This window comes from Larus michahellis, chromosome 8, assembly GCF_964199755.1.
Source record: "Larus michahellis chromosome 8, bLarMic1.1, whole genome shotgun sequence".
Lineage (NCBI taxonomy): Eukaryota > Metazoa > Chordata > Aves > Charadriiformes > Laridae > Larus > Larus michahellis.
Genome location: NC_133903.1, coordinates 2325048 through 2352665, shown reverse-complemented (window position 1 = coordinate 2352665; position 27618 = coordinate 2325048). Strand labels below are relative to the sequence as shown.

The following is a 27618-nucleotide window of genomic DNA, read 5'->3' as shown; positions in this document are numbered from 1 at the left end:
GAACTTTTGGTAGGAAGTATTTTTTTAAAATATATTTATGTGCTTAATTCATAAATATTCTGATAAGAATCTGGTGTTTTAAAAATCTCTTACTGTCAGGATTTGTAATAATACAAGAACTCTGCCTGCTGTAGGCTGAATAATTAAGACCACTGTTGTGAATGTGATTAAAAGTGCCAGTTCTTTAGAAGGAAGGAATAGAAGGAAATCTCATGGACTTCCAAGGTAAGGAAAGGACTTGGTGGGAAGAAAGCAGAATGAGAGTGGATAATAAATCCTCTTATCTGTGATGAGAAAAGAGTGTATTCTGCATATGTCAAAGTGTTTTGATGTATAATGGAAAGCTAAAGGAAATACAGCAGAGGAAAGATTTCACACCTGAGATGAGTTGGGGCGGCAGTGTGCGCAGCTGGGCTTGCTCCTTTAGGTGGCTTTCACTCGCAAAAAACTTCACGTGAGATGGTTAAGACGTGCACGAGGTTTCACTTAGTAAGAAACTGCAAAAATTAATCTTGGAGCATATGTTTCAGATTCAGCAGTGCGTTGAGCACTTTACAGCTGCAGCAGCTTGGGCAGAAGCGGGTACTTCTCCGGGCGCCCAGCAGAGCCCAGCGCGGCGCTCGCCCCGCTCCTGCTTTGCTTTTCTCTTTACCGGCCCTGAGCCGCTGCGGTGAAGCTCACGAGAAGGTCTCCAGCGCTGCACTGCTTTCATTTTTAATGAGCAATGATAAACGGGGGTTTAGCTACATACATATCCATAGCACAAAAACAATTTAATTGAATCTTAGGGTTTTTTTTTTAAAAAAAAAGTGTTACTTCCCTTTGAGTTTCCTGGTAGAGGTGTCATATTTTCTTAGGAAAATAGGCCCCAAGGTTCCCATTATATGATAGTTAAATGCATATTTTCAGCGACTGCTCCAAAATGTGGTTGTCTTCAGTGAAATCTCTTTATATTGACAGAAAAGAGTTGCCCAGAGAAGCTGTGGCTGCCCCATCCCTGGAGGGGTTCAAGGCCAGGTTGGACGGGGCTTGGAGCAACCTGGGCTGGTGGGAGGTGTCCCTGCCCAGGGCAGGGGGTGGCACTGGGTGGGCTTTAAGGTCCCTTCCAACCCAAACCATTCCATGAAAAGGGCAGATTCTGGTGCCCTGTTGGCCTGGTTCGTATGAGTGTATAGCTATTGAATTGGTTGTACCCGATCAACTCTTTTTTTTTTTTTTTACTTGCATTTATGCAAGTAAAAAGTTGCATAAAAATTTGCAGTAAGAAGTTCACCCTTTGCAAACCTGTAGGCTCACTACTTGCTGCTTCTTAACTAGCATTTAAGATCCTTCAAGTCTATGTTGTGTAAAAGGAACTTTACTAATCCAGATGAGAAACAGCCTTTTTATGTATAATGGTTATATCTTAAAGCCCTGAGGAGTTGAAGTATCAGAAAATCACCACTCTGTTTAGAGACGCTGGCTCTCCAATTAGAGTAACAGAAAATACTCCTTAAACCATTATATGGAAGTAAGGGCATCTTGTCAGCTACTAGGCTTTAACTAAACGATATAATATTGCAACTTCCACTTTCACAGTTGCCATTTTAATTTATTTCTCAGTGAGACTCAACACTTAGAAGTGCCTTGGACTAAGGTGGTTTTTTTTCTTTATGGAATTCACCCATAACCATTTTGAATAGAGTTTGCTTCTACTTGCTGTCTTCCTACGCTTTACAGAAAATTTAAAGGGAACATTAACTAATTTTGAAAGTACAGCCAGGAAAATATTTTCATATATGTGGGGTACGCTAACTGATCCATGGAGAGTGATCTTTTGGTTGTATGCAGTGGTTACTGCAATAAATGGATTATGAGGCACGTTATATTCTTAAAGCTAAATTTTCTTCGGGCTGCCAAGGTATGGGTTGTCCTGTTCCGTTGTTGTGGGAACCAGGAGCGTTTCTGCAGGGAGCTGATGTCCGAGATCTCGTTTGTGGCAGCACAGAGGAGAGGAAGTGACAAGGACGCGGTGGCTGTGCGCGTTCCTCACCACCCCGCATTCCTGGGGTGCAGTGTCACGCTCTCCTGTGAGCTGCAGGATTCCTCATGCTGAAAAGAGTTGGGGGCTGTGGCCCTTTTTGCTCTCACTCCCAGCTCACTTCATGCTACAGTGAGATTTTAATGATGTCAAAACGGCCTGGAAAATCTGACCATTTGACATCCCAGTCATGCAATTTGTTGTGTTTTCGTTCAGGAAAGCAACACGAGTTTAACCTTGTCCCTAACAGGTTTTTATTAGGAAGGCTTAAAAAAAGAAAATCACACATCTTCCTGACCAGACACACTTCAACACTTTTTATTGAGAATTTATGAGTCAATAGTTCCTTTGTGAAGCGTTGCAGAAAGCCCATTTCTAGAGTATTTTGACAGAATATTGAAGGCCATGTCTCTTCGCTGTAGTAGAACCAGAAATTTTCTAGGGGTTGATCACTTTCCTTCATTAACTGAAATTAGGTCTTCAGAGACCAGCTTAATTTGATTCTCAGCTGAAGACTTTAGAAGCTGGGACCTCTGCTGGGTTCGTCAACACGGACCTGTCTGCAGCTACCGATGTTCGTAGTTTAAGCAGAAAGCAACGTTTTTATTAGTTCATTGATTTGACTTAATTGACCGTTCAGCAAGAGAGCTATAAGCCACAGATCAACTCAAATATTAAATTTAATTTTGTGAGAAAATAACACTGTTAATAGTGGCACTTAACTAGTGCTTACTTTCTAGTATACAGTACATACGGACAGAAACATACAGTACACACCTTACTGTTCCGAGGTTTACATTTAAATGATACACTTTGAGGAAAAAATAATTTAATAAATTCTTTGCAGATTCTTTTTACATCAGTAGGCTGATTTTTATCTTGCATATATACACTATTTTATTCATATTTATTTAAATGTGAAATAGATAAGCACCTATTTACGCTCATCAGAAACCTTCAGGTACGTGAAATGGAAAGGCCCCATTCTTGAGAACTTTGTGTATTAAAGATTTGTTCATATTTATGATACCAGGTATTTCCTGAAGTATTTCACTGCACTTGCTCATCTACTTTTTTTAAAAATAAATATGGCAAAGTTCTCGCTTTTTTGGGATACTGTTTTTTAAGACATACCATGGGAGGGTGCTGCAATTAAGTTCAGAATTTCCTTAAGAGAACAGGCAGCTCCATGGCACAGTTTCTTTGAGGCAACTAATAGATCAAATTAACTCTTAAAAAAAGTTGAGCGGGTATCAGTCTTGTCCATTAAATTATGAAAGTTCTTTGTAATTGCCATCACATTTAGTGTATCATCAAGGATACACACGAACATACTTAACTCTGCTGCAATAAAAAAGATCAGGAAAAAAATCAAAATTCAGGATAAGTTATCTAAAAACTTGTTCTTTCTCCATCTCTTAAATAGCAGCTTCCATTTTATTACGGAAATCCATTTGTAATGTCAAATTGTTGAATGAGATTTGGGTCATTGTAAAGGAGTCGGTGCAATGAAGTAAAGGCGAGCGGTGAACGGTACCACGTGTACAAGACCAAGCATGGATAGGAACAGGGGAGCAAAATGAAAATTAAATAAATAGCGCGGAGAAGGGGAAAAGACAAGAGAAAAAGGTAAATGATAAAAGAGCCGTGGTCTGAAACCGGGAATTTAACAGGAGAGAAAGGAAGAGGAATCAACGTGTGCATCCTGTTAGAGGCAGCCAGTCAGATCCCTTCGGGGAAGGGGAAGTAAAGGAGCAACAATGGAGTTAAAATTGCCCTTAGTGCTGCCTGTCGAGCCACACCGTCCTGGCAGGGTCCCAGCTCTGCGGGCCTCTATTCACACCAGATAAGCCAGTTCCTCCCTGCTGGAATTTTTCCTGCATAATGGGACGGAATTTCTTTAACAGATTTTACATGAGGTATTTAATGTGGTGCATTAGGAAACCTCGTTTTCCTGGGAAGGGATGAGGAGCCTGTTTGTTTGACAGTTGTGAGGAAAGATTTCTGTCTTAAGCACTCCCGTGTGGAAGTATGCTTGAAAGCTCAAGATGGGTAGAAATTCATAGAAAACCTCTCAAGTTAAGGGGAAAAAAACCCCAACCAATGAACCCAGTGGTTTGCCAAAGCAGCCGGTATCGTGTCAGCACAGAGGCACTATAAATTACTGTGTGAATCAGACACAGTGATAAAGAAAGGCTTGAATCCTTAACATGGTTTTCATCAGCAGGCTAAAACTATGAAGTAAATTGATGTAGTTTTCAGGTAGAGAAAGGCCGTAGAAATAGGTTTTTTTACTCTATAGGGTTTAAGGGTTAAAAGAAATTCAATAACCTATGAAAAGCTATTAAAAAAGTGAAGATTAATGCAGAGTCTTCCACCAGAATGTTGACAACTTTGCGATGCTTGTGTATGAAGACAGGCGAAGCTGGCTATGAGATGAAATTACTTGAATAACGTTGAAGAGAAAGAACAAGATCTAAGAGGCTGTTCCTCCCCTGCTTCCCACTTAGAACTTCAGCGTATCTCTATCCTGACAAATTAGGACCAATTAGCAGACGAGATTGTGCTGTAAGTGATGGAAAAGGCTCAATTCTGGGTTCGCTCCGTGTTTTTTCCATACCAGAGGCTTGAAAAGCCACATTTTTTGGAATAAAGTGATGTGGAATTTGAGATGTGTTGTGACAGATGAAGCAATGAAGTGATTCTGCCGTGGTGCAGGGGGGGTGACAAAGATGTCTTGCTGCCCCCGAACCTGTGGGAGAATCTCAGTTTAACTTCTCCGCCCCTCTGGCGGGAATAACGCGACAGCAGCCCGGGAACAGGTCGGTTTGGGGTCGGTGCTTCCTACTCTGCTGTTGTGGGTAACGTCACTTGCTTCCTGCAGCGTGTTTGTGTTTCTTATTGTATTTCAGATGGTCAGTAAAATCTGGCAAGCTGGGTTGGATTTCTTCATCCCCACTGTGAAATACAGAAACTACCTATTTATTGCGTCTTCAGGAATCCCATTGGGAGGCACTCCAGTTCTGAGAGGTCAGCAAAAAGCTGATGCTGACTGGGATGCCTATATATTGCTCCCATTTTAAAATCTTGTATGGATAGAAGGATTTTGTATGGTTTCCAAACCTCCAGTGATGCCCTAGATTAAAGAGACTTTAATTTATTTGTTGCAAACATATCTCTTGAAAGTACAAAATGTTAATCATAAACATATTTATTTTTAAGATAATTACTCTTGTTACATGAACATATGTGGACCATAACACTTAGCCAGACATTCTTTACTAGTTAAATTTTGATTTAACTTTGTAAACCACCGTGTCCTTCATTTTAATACGCGGAACAAACATCTCTCAGTTCCCTTAGAATTAGTTAATAAATATTTCTGAATTCTTGAAATGTTTTAGGATGCAAACAAAGCACTGGAAAAATAAAACACATTTTTGTTAATTGTTATATCTAGAAAAAAAAATAATCACTTTACCATAAACGTTAAAACTTAGGTTAGTTTGTGCGAGAAAATAATTTCGGAAAACGGTAAATTAGGCTTCTTTTAGAGGGGATTCAGTGATGGAGAAAGAAATTAAATAATTTAATTTATAATTAACATTTACTACTCAGGCATGTATAATTGGATAATGTGATCTCTAGCAAAGATCATCTATATAATCTTCATCGAAAAATACTATTTACTTCATCAAGGAAAGCACTGTTACTTCTTTGTACAGAAAATAAGGCAATACCTTTTCCTATACAAGATACAAGGTGCTGTGTCTTCAGTCAAGACTTCAATAAACTGCTTAGTGAGTTCTTCAGACGGGAATATTAGAACGACAGAGTTCATGCTTTAAAAGCAGTTCAGTGCACTGAAAGTGTCGGCTGTCCCAGGTATTGCAGCACGGAGACCCGAGTCTCACAAGACTTCAGCAAACAACTAACTATTTGAAAATTAAGACTGTTTCATTTAACTGTAATGGAACGCTCCTTCCAGCCGCTGGGTTGGGGCTCCCAGTATCGCCTCCGAGTGGAGTGCCATGGCCATGCTGTCACCGTCCCAGCGCTGGGACGCGAAGTCCTGCAGGGACCGGGCACCCGGGGGGGTTTCACACCTATGTCATCACTTGCTGTACTACCGTGCGTTCGTGAGAACACCCTTGATTCCCACAGTGTATCTTTTTAAGCAAACGTCGTAATTTGTTGGGAAAGTTTTTGTTAATATATCTGTAGAGCAGAGGCATTACAAAGCTGCTCGAGAAAGCCAAGAATTTTGACAAAATCTTGGTAAAATGTAATATTCGGCGGTAATTTTCATCTGCGATTCTTCCTTGTGCGTTAGTAAATGTGCTTACCAAGAGAATAACGTAGTAGGGTGTCCATAAGGTGAACTGTGTACAGACTGTGGCAATCAAAAGCCTGTGCACCGATGGATCTAATCGTCCAGTGTCTTGATCCAGTGGCGTCGCCTCTTTGCGTATTCGCAAGATTAATATAAGTGCATACAGTACAGCGATAGCTGGTACGACGTACCCGATAAAGACCATGATGGCATCTGCTGCTTCTTTGTTCTGCATCTTGGAACACTCGATGATTTTAGTGGATACGTGATTGCAGACGTAGAACAGGAGAGATGAAAAACTTGTGAGCATGGCACCACCCCATATGAATCCACAAACGTGCTTGGTGTTGTACACGCTTGACATGTAAGTTCTAGGTAGAGCACGTTCTATGTAGTAGTCCAGACTGAGCAACGTAGTAGAGTACATGGTAACCAAAGAGGAGACGTTGAATAAAATAAGTAAAGTAATATAAACTTCATTGTTGGAATTCCAGATGGCCCATTTTGTATTGGCAAGCCCTAGAAGGTACATCGGTGCCAGAGCGTTGATGATGAGACCAGCGATGGCAATGTTGACGAAGTAAACATCTGGCATAGTCATGGTGGCTTTGTTGTAGAGGTTAACTAGGACCAGCAAGCCGTTGTAACACAGCCCGACTGGGAAGCATATGATGAGGTAGAGTAGGGAAAAGACGGAAAGCACAAGGTGGAAGTCATGGCAGAGATGCTGGTCTTCGCTGCTCCCCGTACTGTTGTTCAAGGTTTCACAGCTCCACATAGTGATTTTAGCTGGTGTCTCTTCTCCGCTGCTTACCAGCTTTTCTACAGAGAGAGAAATAGAAAAAGTATTGTTGACATATTATATTGTAAGTGAAATGCAATGTAGGACGAAGAAAACATGTTACAGGTAGACATTGTACACTTCACATAACTGATCAGTTTAAGGTCAGTGACTGAAATGCATTTTGATCTTCTTAGTCTAGAAGAAAGTCACCTGTGCCTCAAAATTTCATGAGACTGGTAAATGTTCTGAAGTTTTAATTTAAATGAAATTAGTGGCAAATGAGTTGATACAGGACACTCAACAGAAGTAAATCATGAACTGCATATCTTTAAAGTAAGTACTGATGTAATATACACGAAGATTAGTATGAAGTTTTTTGAAATGATTAAACAGTTCCTCTTATATAGCTAATAACATATCAGGGTAGTTGCTGAAGAATTGAAGGCTGGAAGCTGAAGCAGAAATCTTAGCAAAAAGATGGAGAAGAGAGTTCTCTAAGGTGTTAAATAAGCTCCCTCTTGAGCAGATAGTTTCTTAGGGGGCACATCCAATACAGTGGATGAATACTGGATCACTGATAAAACCGACAGACTAGAGGAAACTGGGAAATGAGATGAAGGTTTGGTTTTTTTTATAGGTCAGTTTGTATTCAGACATCCAACCTATAACCGTTTAGTTCTGAAAAAACAATGGACCTCTGTAGTCTAGGGAACCTAATATCAGGGCAGCCTGACTTTCCAAAAAGGCAAGAATTAGCTATCATTTCCTCTCAAAATAGCTTGAATTCTTTAAAGAGTATGCTGGTATCAGGAGTTGTTGTCCCGCTCGCTTTGCTTTATCGTCATTAGAGAGGTAACACTTCAACTGAAATCAGTGAACTTCAAAGCAGTCATGAAAAGCCTCTTTCCAAAAATGCAGAAATAAGAAATAATCTCTGAAGTGCAGCTCAGAACATCCCCAGCCTGACAGGGATGGTGATTTTTTTTTTTTTTCCTGCCAGCCCATTTCTGGGACAGTGCAGCCGGTGATTTCCCATGTCCCGTGCACCCCGACACCGCCAGGTATGCGGCGTTGTTTGTCTGCTCCCCTTTCAGCATGTAAGTACTAGTACACGTACCTGCATTCTTTCCAGAGAGAGAACAAGATTTAATTCAATCCACAACAAACATTGTGCAACCAAAATGAATGTTACTGGACAACATGCTGTACTCCGTGAACCGGGTGGCGAAATTACACACCGCGGGGTTTGTAAGCGTACGAAGGTGTGTGGCTGCGTCTCCCCAGCGCTAATCCTTCGACCTGTCAGCCACAGGACAGAATTTGTTCCAGAATCACGCCAACTGCCATTTTTTTATTTCCCGTTGCAGTTGTTTCGTGTGCCAGATAACAGGCTAAAAATACAGTAATTTTATCTGGGCAGACAAATTTTTATTCCACTGTCCTGTGTTGGATTTCCTCAGATAAGCGACTGCTGTGGCAGTAGTGCGAGATACAGTTCTGTTGCTTTCAAAGCTTTCTTTCACCTTTGTGGAAAAAAACCTTCTACTTTTTTGTTTCAAATCAGTTCTTTAGGTGTAGTATTGCATATGTGTAGAAAGTATTATAGCTTTATGTTGTCTTTCAGTCCTCATACTATTTTTGAGCACTGAGAACACCCCATTTTTTTTATTTTCAGGAAGCATCTGTTGTTTTAAGTTTTTAAGAAAGGTTGTTGGGGTTTTCTTTAAGAAAAAAAAAAAAAGGCGGCTGTTTTGCACAGTTGAAGGCAACCGAAATTACATCTCAGTGAACTGCTACGACTTGATTGAAGCAGAGCAGCAGACTGGAACTAGATATTGCAAATATATACATTACAGTGAGCGCAGGGGTGAGTAAGCACAGGCACGGGTACAATCACCTCGTTCCATTATGTAGGGTTATCCCTAAGCGTGCACCTTTGACTGCTCCAGACTGAATTACATCAGCCGCATTATACCTGCCTGGATATTGTCTCAGATCAACAGGCTGTGCCACCTCGCTTTACATTCTGTAGAGCAGGGGCATGTCTGGTTCCACAAGTATTTTTAGTAATTACCCCTTTTTTCTTTATGGCCTCTAAATGCGGTTAAATAAGGCAATTCTATTTTAATGCTAGAAATGGGAGGCAAATCATTGTGTTACATAGTAACCTTACGAAATTACAACACTTACCTCTGAAAGGGGCAAAAATAAAATCCAAAATGAAAGTATTTTCTGAAGAGGTTTTGCTGATGATTTCTAAACTACCCGATGGAGGTACTTTTGCCACTAACGTAGAAATCGCCCGTGTTTAATGGTCGCTCACCTGCGGAGGCACCGACCCCCTGGGCTGCGCTGGAGGGGCCCAGCTCCGCGTTTCTTACCCAACCCTGTCTTCTGTCATTTCAAAGGCAGTTCTGTTTTCAGGGACCGTCTGCGGGTACGTCCTCACGATGCTTCGGATGCGGCAGTTTGAGTCCCCCGCTCTAACCCGACCCCGTCCCGCCGGGGCGCGGGGAAGGCTGCGCTCCTGCTTTGCGGCGCCCCGACAGCCCTCCCATCGCCTCCCCGGGGCGGGCTGCTCTCGCCTTGATCCACGGAAAATCAAAGTCAGGACTTAAACCGCAGAGGGTTTAACCGCCGCTCGCTCCCAGCCTGCCTTTCCCCCGGCCCAGCCTTGCTGCCCACCCTCCTTCCTACCTCCAATTCGGGTTTTACATCCCCCGGCGCAGCCGGACCCCCGCGCCTCGGCTGAGCCGCGTTTCCCAGGCACGACGGCGGCTCCAAAGCCCTGGCTTGTTTCTGCCGGAGAACATGGTGCTGGGCGGCGGGGCAGCGTGCTGTGCCGTGCCGTGCCGTGCCGTGCCGTGCCGTGTGTGCTGCCCTGCCCGCCCCGCACTTGTTTTTCCTCTCCCAGAGAGTCCCAAGTTTGTGGCCGGCGCAGGCTCCTCCCTTCCCCGCGTTACAGCCGCCCTCGCTGGAGGGGAGCGAGCTCCGGAGCCAGCTGGGTTCGGTCTCTGGCTTTCAGATTTACTACTTAAAATACACGGGCTGCTTGGGAGCACGCGGGTTTGTTATGGTGGTGTCTGTCATCCGCGCCGGGGCTCTCCCGGGACGCCGGAGAGGCAGCTCCATTCCCTGCCAGCGCAGTCAGCGGCTCTCGGTGGAGAGCGCGGGCGGGGGGGGGGGGTATTTTTAACCTGGGGTGAGAGTATGTAGCTCTGAGGTTTCATTTTTATAGGCCGTACGTCCTAAACAACCAGTACTTAAAAATTACTGTACTAGGAAGCGCGCGGGTGCTCGTGCTGCGTGCGAAGGTGAGCTAGTCTGTAATGTGCTAGGAGGAAAAGTTTCTGAGCGTTTTACTTTGGAGATTGTTTTGGCGTTGTGAAAAGGCATTACGACGCAAGCCTCATTTTGTGGTGGTTTTCGGGATTCCATTCTGTTCCCTTTCTTGAAAAGCTGAAAAGGCGATTGCTCTGAGAGTATTTGCGTGTCACTCACAATTAATGGATGTGACTGTATATTCTCTACACCTTTACAATTCGTAATTTCTCGAACTGTAGGCTGATCATTTATCACATGCTGAATTTTGTACTGTGGTGGTTCTGCTGTTTATATGGAAACTCCTCAGACTAATGAACTAAAGTTATTACCTTCAAAGTATGTTTTTATCTGATGCTGACAACCAAAACTGAGAGCTGCCGTGCTTTTGTGAAATAATTTGTCTTATATTTAGAGATTCTGAGGTGTTATTCTGTAGCAAATAAGCACCAAAGAAAAATCTCTTAATTAAAAATTAAGGAGGTGTTGATGGAATAAATACCAGAGAAATGCTACAAATGGCTACTCAGTTTGGGCTGAGTTACTCTATCAGACTGCAGGGTTGGTTTTTTTTACGCAAGGTCTGTGCTGCTTGGTTTGTAGTTATCAATTCATTATAAATACTGTAAAATCACTGCAACTCCCAAATGGCAGAAAATTCCTATTTGGTACATAGCCCAGGGGTGGAATTGCGTGTGTGCTGTGGGTACCTGTGTGTTCCAAACTGTGGCATCGAGTCTTTAGAAAAAAAACTCAAGAAGGACTTTAATCCTGGGAAGTTCAGTGGGGAAACGGGGAAGCAGGAAAGGTGTTGGGGTAGAAGTACTTTCAGAGTTCTGACGCTTGGCCGAAAGCCAATTTCTTTACACGTCACAAAAGTTGGAGGTGGTTTTCTTTAGATACAAATTTGCATGAAATACTTAAGGAAAACTTCTTCCAGTGCTACAGCACAAAAAGCTAAGACCGCTTGTTGGCAAAGATTATTTTAGAAAAGATGCATAAAATGAACTTAAATGAGAATAAATGAAGTGCTGCTTAGTTGCATTACACAGCCCATAGCTGCAGCCAGGTTTTTACAGCCATTTTCATTCATAACGCAGCACTAAGTTGCAGAGCAGGTCGGTTAACTGTTCCAAGCGTGACCATTCTATGCTCTGATTGTTTTATTTGACTTAAAAAACCCCAAACCTTTATCGAGCTGTAGCACCGTCTCTTGCTCTGCAGATTTTTTGTTTAGCCAATAAATGATTTATCTACTTCTCTGTTACTGTCTATATGTGAAATAGCTCTTATCTAGACTATCTAATCTCTCAATATGTGTTTTCACAAGCTGTAATATCATTATAAACCATATGTAGCTAATAAAGCTCTTGCCAATTAGGTGAGTCTCTAAACTGGGGAGTTTGGCCAGAAGTGCTGCGTCGACCAGGACTTGGTGGATTGTCAGCTACTCATCGGGGTTTTAAAGATGCTTTTTGAAAGTGACACGCTAAATATTACTTATGGATTAATTATGAAAACTTTAAATGACAGATGATTGGTATTTCTGGAAAACAGCCTACCTGCAGTGAGTTGTACCTGAAGGGGAACGCTCTGAGCTCTCAAGTGCGAGAGAATGCAGGGTCACACTGCTGCTACCTCGTGGGCTGGGCAACAGGACATGTTTTTCGGCTTACTAGCTTATATACATACCGTGGGGATTAACAGTATATTTGGCTGGATACACAGAAAAGTAAAACTAGATTGCCCAGGTTGGATGTGAGGGGAAAAAAATGCAGCAGTGCAGGCAAGTGGGTTTCAGAATGTACTTTCCTTGTGCAGTTGCTGCTGTTTGTAATATAATGATACAGCTCAGATAAAATGCTTTTAGCATTAGTGGAGAAGAAAATCCTGCTTGATACTGGGTGCTGGGCTGAAAAACAGGCCCCTTCCAACCCTATCATTTCTGCCGTTGTGGTGCAATCATTGACCAGTCTGACAGGTGGTATGGTTATAATTTATATCGGTTCCATTTTATAATGTAGTTAATTCAGCGCCATATAACGTGAAAGGAGCCACGACTGAATTACAAGAATAACTGATGTATAAAGTAGCGTTGGATATAACCCTGTCTCGGATGTTTTAAAAAAGCAGAAATGCAAAAGCAAGAGCAGGAGTTGGCAAGTGAGCTGCGGGGCTGCTGCTGCCCCTGGTTTCACCCTCGTCCTGAGGCTCAGCTTTTGGTTTTCTAAACCCATTCCCTCTAAACCCGGCCCTGCAGTATGAACTTGCTTTAGTAGCAGCATAACAATAATAAAGAATTTTTAAAAAGCCCTTTGCTGCAATCCGGCTATTGCCTACTCCTGCCTGATTCTGCTGGGAGGTCCTGGTTTTACAGCTTATTGCCTCCCCTTGGTCCAGTGTTACTCCTTAAGTGTTCCTTCTGTCCAGCCATAAATGCTTACGTACAGTTCCCCCTGTTTGGTTTTTTTTTTAAACTTATTTTTCACATCTACCCAGCCCTTATTTTCCTCTTTATCTCTCCCTGATGACTCCATTACAGCTAATGCTGCACCTCCCATCGTCATTTGCTCATATGACACATAGACGGTGGCATGTCAGGCTTATCGCAGGGCTTCCGAGTATGAGACTCTTTCACTTCTTACTTCTCTCTTACTTCCCCGTGGGACATCTTAGGCGTGTTGAGTCAACAGTAAAAATTGAATTCTCAAAAACTACCAGGGTGTATTTCTGTCACAGGTGGAACTGAGTACGGAGATACTCATGCTCCTGAAATCAGTCTTCACATCTTGCTTTGGCCAGCCTTTGAGATTGCTCACTCGCTGCTTTTCCAGAAATTCTGAATATTTGTTGTCTTCAGAGCACTTCGAAACTCAACTCCTTCCCGTGGGCCCCTCTCTCACTTGCTAAGTGACCTTTTTTTATTGGCAGCCGCTGTCACTTGCTTGTTCTTTCCTTCTATAAGCACCATCCTTGGGGTAAATCATCTGCAGAGCCGCTGCCTGGGCATTCCCGTCCCACTTCTGCCGTCATGATCTGCCTACTGCCCCTGGCCTCTTGGCAACCTACTAGAGATGTGCTTTTTTCTGTTTTAACCTTTTGTTTACATTATTCCATTTTATATATATATATATATATATATATACACAGACATAAAATTCCATATAATATAAAACTGTTAAGAATGTCAGCTGCACACTCTGTTTCTATTTTGATTGTTCATCTCTTGGAATCCGAGTTCGTGTGAGGCCGTGTCAGAAGTAAGTCTCTGGAAATTGCTGTCTCGGATCAGTAAGCATCCACAAATCAGTTCAGATGCTCCTTTGGTTTGCAAGAAAGAGACGAAAACTTGATTTTAGGTTATGGCAACCGTTTTTCGAGATGTGCATCTTCTGTATGTTAGGTTAGAACTGAAGAACTTCTTCTGCCTTCAGACTTTATAGATTGCCCAAAACAACGTGTGTGCCCATCAGAAACGGAAAGCAGTATTGTTTTTCTTTTCTCTTTCTCCCCCTCAATTTTTAAGCAGCTTAAGGCTTATGAGAACAGATAATCTACTCCAAGAAAGTAAGACAAAAAGATCAGCTACTCTGGAAACCATAATAAAAACCTGCCAAAGGGTGTTTTTAAGAGAGCGTTGTATCTGGTAGGCAGCGGCGGTGGTCTGGGAGGTTGTAATAACCGAGTACTATGCGGTAGAAGAGGCAAATAAAATTTATCTGCAAACTGGGGAGACCAAGTTCTGTGGAGAGGAGACAGCCCGGCATTAAAAGATTTGTGTGGAAGGAGTTCCATGTTCAGACACAGATGCTCTGTGCCGCCCGCATCTGCCGCCCCAGGTAAACGCTCCTTTTCCCGGGGGTGGGTCGCGGGTGGCCATGCCCTCCTCGCCGCTGGCGGGGGCTCTGCATGGGATCATTCCCTACGCTCTGTGTCCCAGCGGCAGCTGAGTGCCACTGCTCTCCTGCTCCACCTCTTCCTGACCCGGCTTCAGCGCTGGATCCCCCAAGAGCCTCTCCATGGAAAACCTGACTTTTCTTTTCTTTTTTAACATTTACCTGCAGCGAGAAAGGATTCACCTTTCTCGAACAGTCCGGCTTTTAAAACATCAAAGATGTGCTGTGGCGTAAGGTTTTATTACTGCAAAAAGTGAAATATCTGATTTTTGTGCGGTTCTAAAGATAGGGTATGAATTTACACCGCAGTTACCTGTCTGCAAGCCTTAGCTGCCTGGGTATCGGAAATGAGATACAATTTTGAGATGCCGGAATATCCACTAGGTAATACCTAAAAAACTGAGTTACATGCAAAACAACCCCCTGTAATTTTCCTAGTATTCATATTCCCTTCCAGTAACTTATGGTGTATTAAATAACAGGAATCATTAGAATGATGTAGTATTAGAAAATAGGCTTCGTAAGATGTTTCCAGTTCTGGATTTTATGAAGTGGAATAACTGGAATAGGAGAAGTGACAGCTTTTAAGCATCAGCAGAGTAGACGGCCCCGTTCGGGGTGTTGACCACGACCAGCCAATTGGTTCTGCTGCAGTTCCTGCTCCGTGTTTCCAGAGCACTGGAAGCTGAGTTTGATGCAGCTATCCGACTTTAAAACTAAGTGGCAACAAACTTCAATAAAATTCATTATCAAGATGACTGAAAGTAGCTCTGTATATTCAGTTCTTTAAGTGGTTCAGTGAAAGAGTCTTTTAGAAAATCTAACCTGTGGCAGAATTTCCACTGTGCTTGTAACTGGTGAGCCACAGAAACCCACAGACTTAATTAAAACATACAATTTCAGTTTCTTGGAGAGCGCACCAGCCCAGGAACTACAGCAAATATTTTCATTTAATTTAAAACTGAATGGAAGTTGCAGTTTCTTTTGATATGAAACACTTCAGCTCCATGGATCTAACAAGGATTACAGGCACCTTCGGAAAGCATCTTACTGTCGCGATGCTGATGTTCAGAGTAGCTGGCACTTAGGACGTTTACGCAGTAGGTACAAAAACCAGTGGGACAAAGCATGAAAGTATTTCGTTCATTTTTCCTGACTTAAGGAATTGAATACACTGTGTGGGCGATTTCATTCAAGGATCCTTCTGATATGATAATCATCAATGTTTAACTATAGGGGTTTTCCGCCCCAGTATCTACAGACAGTTAAACTGTAAAACAACAAGTCAGTTGAGACTGGTTTTGGGGAAAAAATGTTTCACATTCATGAAATACATCCATTCCCTCTTTTGGGTAAAGATCATCAGATCTTGGAGACGGATTTAAAATTTTCTGCTGAGGCCTTTTTAATATTTGAGAAAATACAAAATTACATGACAGTTTTATTGTAGATTTCTTTGTTTAGCTAATTTCTTTGTTTAGATCACAGGTGCAAACCGATCATTTGCACCTCTTAGGAGACAGCACGTGGCTGGATCTCCGCGTTTCCAGCATTCTGGAGTTGCTCGGGTCCCAGGTAAGGGATGTATATGGACCGACCATTGTGCTTCTGGCCCACGTAAACCAGCGTCACTCCAGTAAAGAAGACAGATTCTTGCCAATCGAAACGCATGCAGGTTATCTGTATTCTAGTTATTGCAGACTGAGTTTATCCTAGGGACAGTTATCCCTGTTCTAGGTATTGCAGCCTGCATTTACCCCAGGGAGGGAGCGGCGGAGGTGCTGGAGCGGCTCTGTAAACGCGCTGGCCGGGTGGGAAGAGCAGCTTTTATCTTAACCCGCTGTTTGTTGGCTTCACCCAGGCTTAGCGCTTGTGACAGGGAACGCCGCCGAAGTTTGGCAGTACGAAAACATTCCCCACGGATGTTTTGCTGCCAGTTGCAAAGACTGACAGGAGGCACAGATGGTGGTTTTCCTGGAAACTATAATATAATGCCATTTCCTATTAGAAACCTCAGTGAAAGCTGAGCCGGGGAGGGATCAACAAGCCGTCGTGTTGCCTGGGTAGGAAACTCTTGTGAAGCAGGCTCAGGCTGCAGGGACCAGCTTTCCAGTAAATGCAGAAATATTGACATAGTTCTCTCTCAGCTAACATTTATAAGAAGGAGTATAAAACTGGTTTGTGTTTGGAGTTTGAAGGGGAAAATCGGCGCCCAGCAGAGTTGCACTGAGGCTGAAATGACTTCAAAATTTGTCACATCCGTTGGAGATAAACAGATATCTTTCTGATAATTGTCAGCAAAAGTCTGAGACATCTTGTTCTTGACACTCCTGCGGCTTTTAATTTCTATCGCTTGGTGAAGGAAATACCATTTTCTAGCTGACTCTTGGATGAACTTTCATATTTACTGATTGCATCTTACCATTACATTTATAACGTCTGAATAAAATATTTTACTTGAACGTTTCAGGAGGGCTAGCACAATATTAATGCTGATCTACGGGTGGCTATTGTTAGACTGTAAGATTTGGAGTAGGAGTTTTCATTTACCGCGGGGCTTGAAATTAATTAAGAGGCATCATTCCGACATGAATGGGGTCTGATTTGTCCAGGTATTGCCTGCCCTGTGCTGCTCCCCGCGCCGCTTTAGCAGTGACAGGGGGTTTTACCCCTTATTCATCAAAATTGTCTACTGGTTCTCTTATTAGGGTCCTAATTGCACCTATGTGTATGGAATGACCCTTCCATCAAACTCCCAAATCCAAAAATGACCATTAATGCTTCCTGCTTGCAAAGCATTTGGCAGGTTTCAGTTGTGTGACGTTGGGTGGTGTGTGATGCTGGGTGATGGGCGTCCCCGGCCGTACTGTCACAGGCGTGGGGACAGGGATGCTTCCTCACTTATTCATAGCGGGTGTCGTTTTATCGGTCCGTTTTATCAGTATGAAGCTGGGGAAATGGTTCCAAGGGCAAAAAAACAGATGTAGTTTTGGGGGAAGAAATTGCAAAGGACTCCGGAACCTCTGTAAAGCAGGACTCTGTACAGCAGGACTCTTTAAACTCCCGTTACAGAAACACACGTGACGCTCCACCTCGAGTTTGCCACCTCTGCCACCTGTTAGCCCACGGTCTCCTGTCCCTGGTATTTTGGGAAGCCTTGGCTAGGATTTGTACAAATGCCTGGGACTACAGCCAAATAAATGACGCTGAAATAAATACTAGTGCTTACTAATAGCAGTGTATCAATTCACATGCCATTCGGCAATTACTGGGTTGGGTTTTGTTTCTTGGTTTTGTTTTTAAACAGATTTGTTTAAGTTATCTTGCAGTCCTCCACCAGTACACACATTTATAATAATCTTGTCCACCACAGGAAGAAAGCACGACTTCTGTAGCAGATTTTGTTACTGCAGGAGCTGTAGGGAGCCTTGATTATAAGTTTATTTTATGTATCTGCTTCCTCCTGTGCTAAAGGGTGGAATCCTGAGCAGTAATTAGCTTGTCACAGAGCCAGTTTCTTAGTAATGATTGATAACGGGTTGTTTTTACGTAGCCCACGCAGGCACAGGGTGCATACCACCAGTGAGCCCCAGTTGGTAGGGAGGTCACTGGAGCCTACCAGCCTGTCTTCACTTAAATGAGCATTACGCATTTTAGCGGTTGTGGAAAATAGGCGGAATCTTCTGATAAGCCCTTATCTGATGTTCAGCTCCTGCACACAGAAGGTGAAATGAATCATTCTGATGTGCAGACCACAAACATAGACGTTCACATGAATCACTCTGACCAGACATTTGATTAACTTTTTTTCATCGTTTGGGAGTCAGCCCGGCTTCTGTTGAAATCCACGGGCTGCTGCTTTGACTTGAATGATGGGGCCCATCAAATACGTGAAGGACGTGACGCTGCCATGAGAAGTGGCGTGCTGCCTTTTCATGCTGCTTTAGCGTTTATAGAAAAAGGACACAAAGTTCAGCTGCCGGAGCCCTGAAGGAAAGCAGATCTTCTGCTAAGTGCAGTAGAAACCAGGTTTGCGAATATCGTGGTGATTAGCGTTGCTAAAAACGCGTATGGAGGCTAGAAAGGACAGCGGTCATTCTGCTTATTCAAAGCTTCTGCTGAAAGCGATGAGGAAATTTTTGGTGTTTTGAAGCTTGCCTTTGGCTTACCTTCTTTTATAATAGAAACAAAAATGCAGACTAATTGTGATTAATTAGTTAATTAGTTACTGCTGTGGCTTTTAGCTGCTTTGCAGTGATATTTTGCAGTATGGTTTGCTGTGTGGTTTATTATTATGCTATGCATAGAAGATTCAAAGTATCTCACTTTCATTGAGAACTTTTTTGCTTGATTAAAGACTAATTAGATTAACTTTTGATCAGTTCCTCTGCTATACTGTTATACTTCTACATTTAATACACAGAAACACTGAGATCTCATATATTAGAGCAATTAATAAAAAACTTAAAAGCACATACCCAATAGATAAAGAAAGAGTAAACGAGAGATCCAGCCTAATGTACAGGAGCATGACAATCGGTAGGTGTATGAAAGAGCCTGCTGTAACTTTCTGTTGGGCAACCAGGGAAAAGTAGTAGCATGAAAACAATTTGGACAGTGACGTTTTTCCTAAAGAACTGTTACCTAAACACTGAACGTTGCTTTCTAACCGTGGTGCTGTTGAGTTTCACTGATCCAAGGTTTATAGGCATTAATGTAAATCGTCTCTAGGCTGTCGGAACCCGAAAGCGATCGGAAAGGTGAACTCCTTAACTCTCCCCTGGCAGGCGCTGCCTCGGGGTCCCTCGCTGTGGGGCAGAAGCGTTTTGCCCATCAGGTCAGACCCTCTTCCCGGGGAGCTGAGCCACTCCTAGTAGGAGTCAGCAATGGCAGAGCTGAGCAAAGGCACAGGGACGCCGCTGCGTCGCCCTCGGTGGTGGCACCGGCTCTGCGTACGTGGGACTTCCCTGCACACACACACGCAGTGGGCTGAGCTTCAGCTCCGGGCTGCGCTGGCGCAGAGGGACGCTGCGAAAACAGGGTCTCGATCCTGCCAGGGGACTGCTCTGCACCCCCTGTCCGGCATCGGGAAAAGCGTTTAAGGGCCTTTTTTGGGGAAGGACGTCACTGCGGCTCGAGAGCAGCTCAGCCTTCAGTGTGGCTACTTAACGGGAGACAAATCGCGGCTGCCATCAAACCTGGAGAGTTTTTCTGCTACAAGAGAAGAATTTTTACCGTAGGAGTAGCTATTCTGCAAAGCCTTGCGCGTTAACAGAGTAATAAACCCGCAGCAAAATGAGCCAAACTGGCCAAAATATTACATTAGTAGAATTTGATACTTCTTTAGAGCTGCTCATCACAGCTGTGGTTGTCGGGAGTCGCATCCCTTCCCACCTTTGAGAAACAACGCTATTTAGCAAAAGCCTGGAGAGTTTAGCCAGTAACCAATATTAGACCTGAAAAAGAGCCAATGTGTGCTTTAAAAAATACTTCACTGTAAACCTCAGAATTATTTTAAGCATTCAAAAGGAACGTTTTAATTAAAAGAAAGAAAACGTGTAAGGAAAACGCTACTGCTATATCATCCTACTTTAATGAGATGGTAGGTAAATGTAAATTCTTTCCATTTGAATAAAAAGCGTGTAATGTCATGATTCTGTCTACTCAGCTTGAATACAAACACTCCTTAAATAATTTGCCTTTTTAAACTGTAATGAAGAATTAATTTATGTGTTTTCCTTCCTTCCCAAAGCAGTGAAGTGTAATATATGCTTTTACTTGCCAACCAAAAAGGAGCTGACCCCTAAAATGAATGAAGAATTTCTGTTGTTCGTGTTAGGCATGTATGTAGCATGTGTATTTTCTTCAGTCTATCTAATATACACGTGTTCTCTTATTTTATGCCATGAGTTGCTTATTTTTATTCTTACGGTATCTTATCAGCTAAAACTTCACAACAGGGCTCTAAGAGAGACTCTAGGTTAACACCTGAGAACTGTTTTGATTGCCAGTATTTACAATCGAAGTATTTGCCTAGTTCAGTTATTTTTTGTTCCTTTTGGCTAAGCTTTTATTGCTTACATTAAAGTGAAAAAAGCCCAAGTCTCTATTTACGATCTTTATATCATAGTGGCTCTCTCTGTAGGTCCCACGTTAACATTTTCCATTCAACGCTCTGTTGTTGGGGATTGGTCAAACCGTTAAATAAACATGCACTTCTTTAATCTCAGAAGTAATGTTTCTATGAGGAGACAATGTGGGGCAGCCCAGGATTATGCTTTTTTCCCTTTTTTTTTTTAGGGGTTGTAATATTTTATGCTTATCATTGGTTTGGTTAAGCCGTTATGTATGGTTTATATTTTGAAACACGAGAGCAAAACCCCCAAACTGTGCTGATTTACATTAGAGAAAATATCAGTGACAGTTGGGCATAGATTTTAAGGTGAAGTGTGCTTTCCTTTTGAAATCTAGACCTCATAAACTTTACCCTGTAGGCTTTTTGCAGGAGAAAAATGCCGAGCTGGGGAGATGGAACAGGACTCCTTGGGTCCCGGGGGAGAGCAGAGGGTAATAACGTGGCTCCTTGGAGTCTGCTGCTCCCGGGGTTTTATAGAGGCGACTGCTTGGGGCCACCCCAGCACTCCTTTCAGTCTGCGGTGCCCACAGTCTCTTAGTTTTCACGTTATCCTGCTCGGATTTGTCTAGCACGCTTTTCCCGAGGCTTTTTTGAATGTAAAGATACGTAATCCCCTACACAGTTACGCTGTGTAACTGTCACGTGGGGCTGATGGCCCGGAGTAACTCGGGGTAACTGTGGGGCAGAGGAGACTGTGGTGCTTTGACCAAAAAGGTCCAAATTTTAACAATATCCTCACTTGTACAAGTCGCCCAGGTGTTTCTCATGGCAGAGCCACGGGGCTGCGTGCAGAGCCTGGGCCCTGCCAGGCACAAGGACGGGATGAAAGCGGTGAAAAAGGCTGTTTGAGGTTTACTGCGATGAGTTATTTTTTTTCCCTCTGGCTCATAGCGAAGTGAGCAAGTGCCAGCCTCGGGGAGGGGGGGCCTCTTCTGTCACCTGCCCCGTCACAAAAATTAGCCCATACTTAAAACGCCTTTAAACACAAGCCACGTGTTTCTGTGTGCACGTGGTAGAAGTTCAGTGGATCGGGGGCCGGAACGCGTGTGAAATGCAGCTGTAACCTAACGCACCTTGCCTTCACCTCCGCTAGCAGCAGGGATCACCGAAGCCCTGGGAGTTTAATTTTCACATTAATACTTACTAATACTTAATTTTCAGATGAATACTGCTGCTATTGGCTTGGTTAATGCGCCGAATGAAATAGGGCAGTTTCCTGCCCATCCTCCGCTAAATCCAGTTCTTGTTGCTGGTGGTTCCATGGAATTAACACCAAGTCCTAAAGTTGCTAATCGGAAGTAACTCTTAATGCGAAAGTTGTATTTGAGCAGCGCAGATTTCTGTTCACGGAATAATTTGTAGTGGTTCAAATGAATATGTCACCACAGGTTTGAGATGCAGGTGTTTCCGGCACACATCTGATACGAACCGATAGACAGTTCTGGTAATATTTTTTACTTACAGAAGCCAAATAAGACAAAAAACTAGTAAGTCCTGTTCAATTTTGTTCAGCAATATAATGAATTTCAAAGGCTCAGCTATTGGGCGTGCTCTATAGAGTAACTTAGGTAGAGTTGGTGCTTTAGCTGGATTAAACAAATCACAAGGTTAAAGTAGAAGTAGTTATTTAGGACTGTGGTTGCCAGGATATTATTTTTATGAGCTGCGGTGGTTTTGTGGAAGCATCACTGAGGCATTAATGAAGTAGTGGGTGTGCATTTGGGCCCTTGCTACCCACGTATAAATTGCCTATAAAGAACAGTTGTCCATATGAAAGGATGATCAGAAATACTCCTCGGTATACTTTTCTCTCAAGCTGAAATGATGGTGCTTTCAGAGGAGCACAAATGGTATGTGGTGCCGAGATTGCGGGGTGGGCAAAGGTCTCCTCGCTCATTGCCCGGAACGCAGCCACCCCCACTGATAACGTCTTCTTGTTTTTCAGTGCTGCTGTTTGGAGCGTAGAAGGAGGATGTGATATTAATGGGATCCAGTCAGGACTGTTTATCTGTGTTGTGTCTTAGTGTGAGTATTCAGCAAGTTCCTGTTTGGTCATAGCGCGTCTGAAAATGCTTTGGTAATTACTTTAAAAAAAAAAAAAGGAAATGGAATGTGCAAATCAGCTGAAGTAAGCAAGACTTATTTGCAAATTTGGGATTAGTTGCTTTAGAACTGCCTTTTGTATGAGCACAACTTTTAGTCCCTTTCATTTTTTTTTAATCTGCTTTAATCTACAGTATTTCAGGTGGTAAGAACTTTGCTGGAAAACTTTAAAAAGGCAACCAGAATTGTAGGAGCCCCATTAATGACACACTCAGCCTTTGGAACCGGCGTCTCTGCTTCCAGACACCCAACCAGCTTCCCCCGGCGGCGGCTGGCAGCCGGGCTCTGGTGACACCGGTGGCGGCGGTGGCTGGATGTGCCACCGCCCCTGAGGGATGCCTGGGGCTGCGCTCCCCAGCTCCGTCTCCCCCCGGAGCGCAAAGGAGCACCCTGGTATGGGGCTTGGCAGTGAATTCCTGCTGCTGAGAGTGGGGCATCAAGGTTATTTCCCTTGTGCCGGCTCCATCCCGGCGGGAATGGTGGGAACCAGGCTGGGAGAGGAGCGATGGCACCTGGCTCCGTCCCAGCTCCTTCCCTGCTGACGTGACTCAGGAGCCTGGTGTGGATTTTAGCGAAAATCCCTTAGACCTGCTAACCCAGCTAATTCAGAGAAGCTTTCCAAAAGTACGGAGAGCTTGTGATGCGCTTCAGTAGCCTGCCTTTTATTTATTCATTTTGAGAAGACCGTGATTCTGTTTCAAAAGCGTGTTTCTCTGCTAAAAACATAGGACAAAACCTGAGAGTTGCGTACAAATGAGACTGATAATAATGGGCAAGGCAGGAGTGTTTGGGTCTTTTCTAGTCAGTAGGTTTTTTTAACTTGGGCTCCTTTGTGTTTGACCTCTAATTTGAATGGCCAAACTGCTGAAATTCACTGTTAGGTCATTGCTTGTGTGGATGGATGAGAGACGTGTTCCGGGGCGTCTCTGTGCATCTTTTGTCCCTGCATACTTTGGATAATTTTATTAGGTATTGTTTGAAAATGTCATTAGACATTAAATCAGTTTATTTAGCTATTGTGGGCTAATCCAAACATACAGAATATAATACACTGCTCCTGACCTTTTCCTGTCACCAGGCTTTCAGCAGCTCTTTCCTTTGCAGACCCCGGGTGGTGGGGATGGAGGAAGGGCTTTAACCCTCTGGCTCCGTTTGTGCAGACTACAGGCCAGCAGAAACAGGAGAGGAGATGTATAAGAAGGGAAAATGTCCAGGGCCTTACTCTCTTCCTTAACAAATGCTGGGATGCAGCCTTCCCGCCCTTCCGCCCTTTAGAGAGGATGTAAAGCAGCAAGATTGCATGCGCCGGGATTTCAGCGCCAGCTGCCCATGAAGCGCTCCAAGCTTCTAAAATCTGCCCGAGTGAACATCTCTTCTTGAAGCCCCCCAGATTTTGGTGAAAATCCCTGCACAAAAATGTTTTTTAAGATGAGGTTGCGCAGTTGAAAAACTTTCTTTTAAAGGATGTGGAGAATGGAAATGGAGTTAAAACATAATTTCCCCAGCTGTCCATTTTACTATTGCCACTTTTGATCTATGTTCACTTGAAAATACAATTTATTAATAAATCTCTACCCCAACAGGTATTTGGATAGCATAAATCTATCGTATTTGTTGTTAATATCAAGTTTTAAAGGGAAGGAAAAAAAAACAGAGGAAGACTGCAACAAAAATGTTGACCTCAATGAATAAAAATTGAACTGTTCGTACTATGAGAAAATGAGATAATTATGGCTATAAAATCCTGTGCTCAAAGAATGAAAATAAACAACATACACGCTATGTGGAAATGGGAGAGAGCCATTACAATAGGACAGATTCACTGAAAGCTTTTCTTCATAATAATTCTTAATAATGTGGGGATATTTTTTTAGTTAAGGACTAAAACTGTCCTGGAGAGTGTTCCTGGAGTTTGGCAGCAGTGCAAGAGGATGGTTTACAAACATTCCACACCAGGAAAATATTTGGAAACCAGTAATGTGGTGTTTGGCCAGGACTAATTATAAGCAGCATTAGATGCATTTTTTGTTGCATTACAGCCATCTGGCAGGTAAATGGCGCCTTTCTCTGTTAACAAACAGGTTTCCTACCCAGTCTACTTTGCAATCATTCCATATAAAATTTAATTTTAGGCTTACTCTTCTTTTTAGGGAAAAAAAAATAGTTATTAAAAAAAAAAGGTATGTCAGAACAAAGGGTTAAACAAACCATCAGTTAAACACAGCACAGTAACACTGCAAAGCAGTTAGAGCCCTTGTGGAGTCCGACTCTTTGTTTCTAGATTTTAAACGGAATTTTTCTTCTAAGCGATCGCTAAATGGTTTGCTTAGATTGTTCATGTGTTACACAAACCATATCACATCAGTCCTTTAAAGTTCAGCGTTTTCTCCAGTGTCTGAAATCCTACTACAAAGAGAACTTGTGTCCTAGAGTCTGACACCGAGTGGAAATAAAAGGCTGAAATAATAACACCACTAACTTGCTTTAATTAATTGTATGTTTCTTGTACTTAAGCTGGCAGGGTGGGAAGTACAGCTTTAAAGGCTACCTACAGCCCTGGGGAACGAGCAGCCGCTTCGGGTGCCGCTTCAAAGAGAAACGCCCAAAAGAGCAAGAGAAGGGAAACTGCTTTTGAATTCTGCCCCTTCCTCGGGCAGCCCGCACCTCGCGCAGGGAAACAGCCCAGAAACGGGTATTTTCTTTTGTCTTAGTTACATAAGCAGCTCCCAGTAAATCCAACTGGAGCTGGAGCAGCCGCACAAAGACCCGCTGAATGACCTCTGCTCAATAACCGCTGCCTGCCGGGGCTGCTCGAGGAATGCCACCGGACTTGGATAGTTTGTCCTTCCTGGCTAAGGGAGATGCCTCCCACTGTCTCCAGACAAAAAAACGGGTAAAATTCAGGAGCCAGCCATAGCTCTCGGTTGCCCATTTTGAGGTTCAAGCCTTTTTGGTTACTCTGGATCTATACCTTATTGCTGAAGCAGTCCAACGCATCTTGGTTTCTACTACTTCTTATTTTTCGGATTTCTCTGTATGCAATATTCGTGTTGTTAACATTAAAGAAGTAGAAGAAATGGTTTGAAAATGGAAACCTGATTTTTACAAGGGTGCTCAGACTTTCCTTTAGGATCAGGTGAAGCTCCAGGAACGGTGCTTTCATGCTAATCACCCCGTGCTGCCGTTAACCTTTGCCTTTGCAGCCGTGCTCTGGCGTCCGTCCCCCAGCGTCCCAGCTGGGTACCTGTTCCTGGGCAGCACCCTTTGCTTTGGCGCTGATGATACAATAGGTAAAAAAGATGGAGAGAATTTGTCCATTTAGCAGTTCTAACTATTTTTTTACACTTAAACTTTATGACCTGGGAAGGGGAGCCTTGTAATAAGTACGAAATTCTAAAATGTCACCTGTGCCCAACTTCTACAAATTTTATTATCGTTACCTCTGTAAGAATTAAAAATCAGTTCATGTAGTCCAGAGCAGCAAATATTGTCAAACAATGTGTAATGGAAATTTGTAAGAGCCAATATTTAACATCTTGAAATGAGAAGCATCCTGGATAATTTTTGAAATCACTTCACTTGAATTCAGTATATATTACAACAAAATATGAAGGTAAATATTAAGCTATTTTCATCAGATGGCTTTAAATTAATCTTTGCGTTTCCTTTCAAAAAAGAAAATAAAGAACCTTTGAATAGTGGAGAAACAGGGTACTTCTCATATTCCGGTCGCTCTAAAGTATGACACTGAGAGAAAAATTACTTAGAAATAATTCCATTTCTGTGTTTAAAGCTCTGGCTATTTGAGTCCAGAATGCTTTTAAATTATCTGGTTTAGGCCTTGGTACTGCAAATTAACTTTGGGCAGGCAGATGCATAGATAGAGGCAGAACAAAACCCCACGGAAATTAATAGGCCTGGGCTGGCCGGGGGTTCTGTCTCGCCGGGCTGGTTGCGGTGCTGTTGTTTATTTTTGAAGTGTTTTAGAATGCTTTTTCCAGCTAAATATATGATTTTTCCGTATAAGACAGATGAGTAGTACCCAGCTTCAAACCATCCCACAAAGGAGCTTTCCTTCGCTTTGTTCAGGAAGATCTCTTTGATTCTGCCTGTATTTGAAGTGCGCTGCCGCGTGATCGTGGAACGTGTATCTGCGTAAACCGAATTCAAAGGGTATCACAAACTGACACCGCTTAAGTCTTTAATTAAAAAGCGGCTTAATCTCTAACAATCTCTACATACATAAGCAAAAGTAGCTGTGTTTAATGTGTACTTTGAACTGCCATTCATTTAGAAATCAAAGGTTTGTAAATGAAACGCAGTACGCTGGCATGGCGATGTCTGACTGGAATCCCTCCTTGGTGGCGTAGCCTGCTTCTCCTGCGGCTGTCAGCCCCCGGGAACACATTCTTATTGAAAATTATGTGTAGAGGGGAAATACAGAAAGAAGGTTTTCTTAAAGAAAGTGTGTCTATCAACTATATATTTGCTCTTGATTTGCTTTCGACCTCCTGCGGAGCTCACTGAGCTAGTTTGGGGTACGACGGGATGGCGCAAAGAGCTTTGGCTTGATTTAAATGGGGGTAGTTGTGCTTTTAGGAGGGAGACTTAAATTCTGAAATGGCAGAACCCCGTTCTGAAATGTTTTTTTTTTGGTGTATTTATTTATTTAGAAACTTTCTGTGTCCCTTATTCCATGGTTTGTTTATACTGCTAGCTTTAAAATATTTGGGATATTGTTTGGGTCACTGATACCTGCTGTTTCTAAGGTCGTTTGTACTTGCTGGGGCCAATTTATACTGCGATACAAAGAATCCAACGTGACAATCAGAGGACCCTGGTACTTCACCCTAGGACAGATTAGACCTAGCGTCACTACCGGCTGCATTCAGGGAAAGACAGCTGAAGGAGTTTAAAAAAGAAGCCTTTTAACTGTAACACAGGTGTTTCGCTATGAAGTTTATTGATGGCTGTTGTCATTGCATGTCCAAAACTCATTAAGGTAAAACTTCATTTGCCCTCTTT

The 27618-nt window shown here is 42.9% G+C and overlaps 2 protein-coding genes across 17 annotated transcripts in view; one reads left to right on the top strand and one right to left on the bottom strand.

The window, feature by feature from the left end:
• CHLSN (cholesin) overlaps positions 1–27618 on the top strand; it is a 129007-nt gene that overhangs the window by 41749 nt on the left and 59640 nt on the right. For 7 of the 13 annotated variants that reach the window (XM_074598751.1, XM_074598750.1, XM_074598744.1 and 4 more), the window contains one exon: positions 8138–8234. The exons of 5 other annotated variants lie outside the window; for them this stretch is intronic. In XM_074598751.1, coding sequence (XP_074454852.1) covers positions 8172–8234 — 63 coding nt within the window. In that variant the 5' untranslated portion in view covers positions 8138–8171. Of the gene's footprint in view, positions 1–8137; positions 8235–22435; positions 22516–27618 lie in introns of all 13 variants that reach the window. One more of the 13 variants, XM_074598752.1, reaches the window with a different exon arrangement.
• GPR146 (G protein-coupled receptor 146) overlaps positions 2683–27618 on the bottom strand; it is a 51598-nt gene continuing 26662 nt past the window's right edge. The window contains exons 1-2 of one of the 4 annotated variants that reach the window (XM_074598737.1): positions 9835–10667; positions 2683–7175 (exon numbers count right to left, since the gene is read on the bottom strand). In XM_074598737.1, coding sequence (XP_074454838.1) covers positions 6127–7131 — 1005 coding nt within the window. In that variant the 5' untranslated portion in view covers positions 7132–7175; positions 9835–10667 and the 3' untranslated portion in view covers positions 2683–6126. Of the gene's footprint in view, positions 8437–9834; positions 10668–22514; positions 22575–27618 lie in introns of those variants that run through there. The other 3 variants (XM_074598738.1, XM_074598736.1, XR_012588838.1) reach the window with 3 other exon arrangements.